The 3,615-nt window shown below is 44.3% G+C and overlaps 1 protein-coding gene across 5 annotated transcripts in view; it reads right to left on the reverse strand.

Moving 5' to 3' along the window:
• The window catches only part of fndc5a (fibronectin type III domain containing 5a), a 33,057-nt gene that overhangs the window by 652 nt on the left and 28,790 nt on the right, over positions 1-3,615 (reverse strand). For 4 of the 5 annotated variants that reach the window (XM_032500579.1, XM_032500576.1, XM_032500577.1 and 1 more), the window contains exons 4-6: positions 1,519-1,608; positions 1,241-1,374; positions 173-778 (exon numbers count right to left, since the gene is read on the reverse strand). In XM_032500579.1, the coding sequence (XP_032356470.1) occupies positions 719-778; positions 1,241-1,374; positions 1,519-1,608 (284 nt within the window). In that variant the 3' untranslated portion in view covers positions 173-718. Of the gene's footprint in view, positions 1-172; positions 779-1,172; positions 1,375-1,518; positions 1,609-3,615 lie in introns of all 5 variants that reach the window. The other variant, XM_032500578.1, reaches the window with a different exon arrangement.

A 3,615-nucleotide genomic window follows, 5' to 3' on the forward strand; every position in this document is an offset into this window, starting at 1 on the left:
GGGGACAGAAGAGAGGAATGAGATTGCCAGAATGTAAACATTTCCCACAGGAGTTTCCTTGCCTGAGGGAGGATCTAAAAAAAAAAAGAAGGATAACAGGACTGCTGGCAGCTTTTTAAAAGTAAAATAAGTAAAACTGCAATAATACACATGAATGATCTACAGTGTCTACCTTCAATTCAGAGAGCGTATAAAACATTATGAAGAAAATAAGGTGTGGGAGATTAAAGTACAGGAGACGATTTCGACAAAGTGGATGCATCTTAGAGCCACCCGGTAATTGGAAATGTCAAGTTTTGTGGTTGTTTATAGTGCACTGAAAGACGGTGAGAAGAAAGAGGTGACAGAGAGAGAAAATGAAAAGTTCATCAGCTTTGGTCCCTGGGGTTGTTTTTTTTTTCCACCACCGGAGCCAATTGGCCCTAATCTCTGCTGCCACATGGTCCAGTAGTTCTTGAGCACGGAGCAGCCTCTGAACTCTCGCCGCAGTCACTCTGCTGCAGACTCTGCCCTCAGACCAGCTCCGGCCAGGCCGTGCCTGACCCCCAGAGTCCTGCAGCTTCGCTTCGGCGGCAGGCCCCGTGCCAAAGGAGAGTAAGCGCTGCCGAGGGGGCCCACAGTCGTACCCTCATCCTGACGAGCAGATGGGCCTATACAAGGGGCCTTCTTGCTTGTGAGAACACAAAGTCTTTTAGATAAAGAGAAGATGTTCTGGCAGTCACACCTCAATGATGTTGACAGATGGCATTCTATTGTTGTTGTTGTTGTTCTTGGGGAACTGAGGGAGAAAAGAGGAAGATGACAGGTATGAGAAGGTTGCAGGACCCACGGGACTCATACAATAAGCGTCTTCAATGAGCATGAGGATGCCTCTGCACTCATGTTCTAAAGCAAGCGAGTTAAAGGGATAACAATTTATTTTGCCTTGTGTTCTGCACTGCTTTGAGGGCAGGAAATGGATATGGTATAAGGTTCTGTGCGTTTGTCAAAAAAAAGAACTTATTAGAAGCCATGACTAGTGTGTATTTTTTGTTTATTTGAAGGTTGCAGTCATGCACACAATGGGGGCATGTTAAAGCAGTGTTCAGCTTGAAGCTGAAGCTGAGTTTCAGATGATACTATGATTGTGCATGTCAGTGGAAAAAGTCTAAAAGTGGCCAGGGACCATTCACCTGCCCGGCGCCGCTGTGGGGAAGGCACCCGGAGGGGGTGGGGAGGAGGAGGTGGGGGTGGGTTATACCTTACTGCGCAACAGCCCCCCTGTCGGATGTTCAGGAGTGCTGCACTCGGAGGAGTTTTTGGCTTTGTCCTTGTTGTTGTTGGGCTCGTTGTCTTTGATGATGTCGTACTGGCGACAGAAGAGAGCGATCACACCTGGGAGGAGAGGCAGAGCGTCTTCATGATCAGCCGACTGGTTAAACCCAAACGAATGCTCCTGCTTTTATACGTTTTCTGTTGTTTTGATAAGTTGTGTGTGAAGCTGTGTGATCCTGCTTTAATGAACAGTTTTGTCCTCACCTGCCCACATGATAAGTACCACCACGATGATGATGAGCTCCCCCGCCCTCAGCTGGGTGGACTGGCCCACTTCTTCCATCGTCACTTCGTCTGAAGGAGTCAAAGGTCAACATATTTAAAGGACTATCAGTGGAAGTGGGTTATGATTGACTAAAATGTACAATTATGTATGATAAACGAAACATTTGGTTTGCCTAGTTTCCCTAATGTTATAATGCTTGTTGACCTTAACCCTGTTATGCACAAGTTATGGACATCCTTTCTTTTTCAGGACAACCTGGGCTGTCAGGATATGAGCGCTGCAGGGACGTCAAATGAATGTATGAATTGTTATATGACTATGAAGACAAAAGAAAAAACTGAACAGAATTTTAATCTCACAGCAATGTATCGAAATCACACAGAGAACAATAATGGATTGGACTTAAGCTTTTGAAAACTGTTCTCCCATGTCTTGGGAGTCAGGGGGAAAAGAAATAAACAGTGTAACTAACACAACTAAAAAAACAGAAAAGTCCACGCGCTTTTATCCAAAATGTTAGTTGTGCCATCACCAATGGATTTGCTGTGAGACATCAGTAGGCCAAATCTCACACACACACACACACACACACACACACACACACACACACACACACACACACACACACACACACACAGCGCTGCTTCTTATATCAGGTGAGGGTTATGTATTGGCTGAGGGAGCTGCCTTTCTCCTGACTCTATCCCTGTCAACAAGTCGCATAGTACGACGACAGACTGTTTCATAACTGCAGTTTGTGTCAATTCAATTAGTCTACACATAAAAAAAGTCACATAAAATATGTAAACCCAAGAAAACCTATTCACCCATGCTCAATATGCCCCGGGCCTTACACTACTATACAAATGCGCAAATGAAAATCTATGCATTATTTATCTCATGTATGCTGTTACATCATTATTTCAGCTCATTTGTTTCAAGTTTGGGATAGAGAAGATGTTGCAGCCATAGGTTGCAGTAAGTCTTTGCGATTGCCGCTGCCGTAAAACGCCAAAGAAGAAGAAGATTATCAGAACGACAGCCCGTGATTGGTGACACACTCTCAGCCTGGTAAATTCAGGAAGTCTGACCTTTACTGTCAGATAAAGATGACTAAATCATAATCGTTCAGTTGTGGATGTATCGTTCTGGAATTATTGTGGAAAGTTTTTAAAAAGACGGTGAAGTTCTAGGTCGGATACCAATGCATCTGGAAGGTTGCTACGATCAAACAGACGCCCTCCGGATGTCAGCCTTCAGGCTGAACAGACAGAACGACGCTAGCTTACAGCGATGCGGAGATATAAGGTTATAGGAGATTACGTAACGGGATGAATGCATTCATCCATATGGATTTATTGTACAAAGACACTGTAGTTCCAGGCTGGATGAAGAAACTTCTAAAAGGCCCACGATCGCATGGAAGACCGCGTTGAAACGGCGCTTCTTTTCTCTTCTAATAAAACAAAAGTAAGTCGACACTGTATTGACCTGGAGATATTGACATAAAAGGTGGTCAAATTGTCTCTTGATGTTGCCAACATTATAACATAACATGTTGCCGTTGTCTGTCTCAGATGGCCTTGACCTTAAGTTTGGATAACAACCCCACACTGGCCTGTTGTAACGTCTCCATCATCGCAGCTTGTATAGGCTTAGGCTACTCTGCATTGATGTGGTAGTGGTTAAAGTGTTTAGGTGTTTGGAAGCCGAGGAGCTAATTGGCTCTGAACTGCACCATTATTCAACATATCAGCAAAATAGTTTCCTATACGATCAGGATTTTCACTGAGATGACACTTCGATCACGCTGAGCTTGGAGGCAAACTGTGTAACACGAGTTGCAAGGTTGCTCGATCACAGAATGAGCACACATCCTGTGCAACTACTTTGCATCAACCATCTCCTCTGAGGTGAAACGGTTGACAGATCAGGGTGCTGTGATCGGAGACGAGGTTTGGAATGTGAATAACTTCATAGTTTTTGACACGGCGGATATAACATTCAGATATCAAATGGTGAACAACTTCTGAAATCCATTTCTTACTCCTAGAGCAATTAAGGGACTGTACCAC

The sequence above is a fragment of the Etheostoma spectabile genome, chromosome 20 (assembly GCF_008692095.1).
Source record: "Etheostoma spectabile isolate EspeVRDwgs_2016 chromosome 20, UIUC_Espe_1.0, whole genome shotgun sequence".
In the NCBI taxonomy this organism is placed as follows: domain Eukaryota; kingdom Metazoa; phylum Chordata; class Actinopteri; order Perciformes; family Percidae; genus Etheostoma; species Etheostoma spectabile.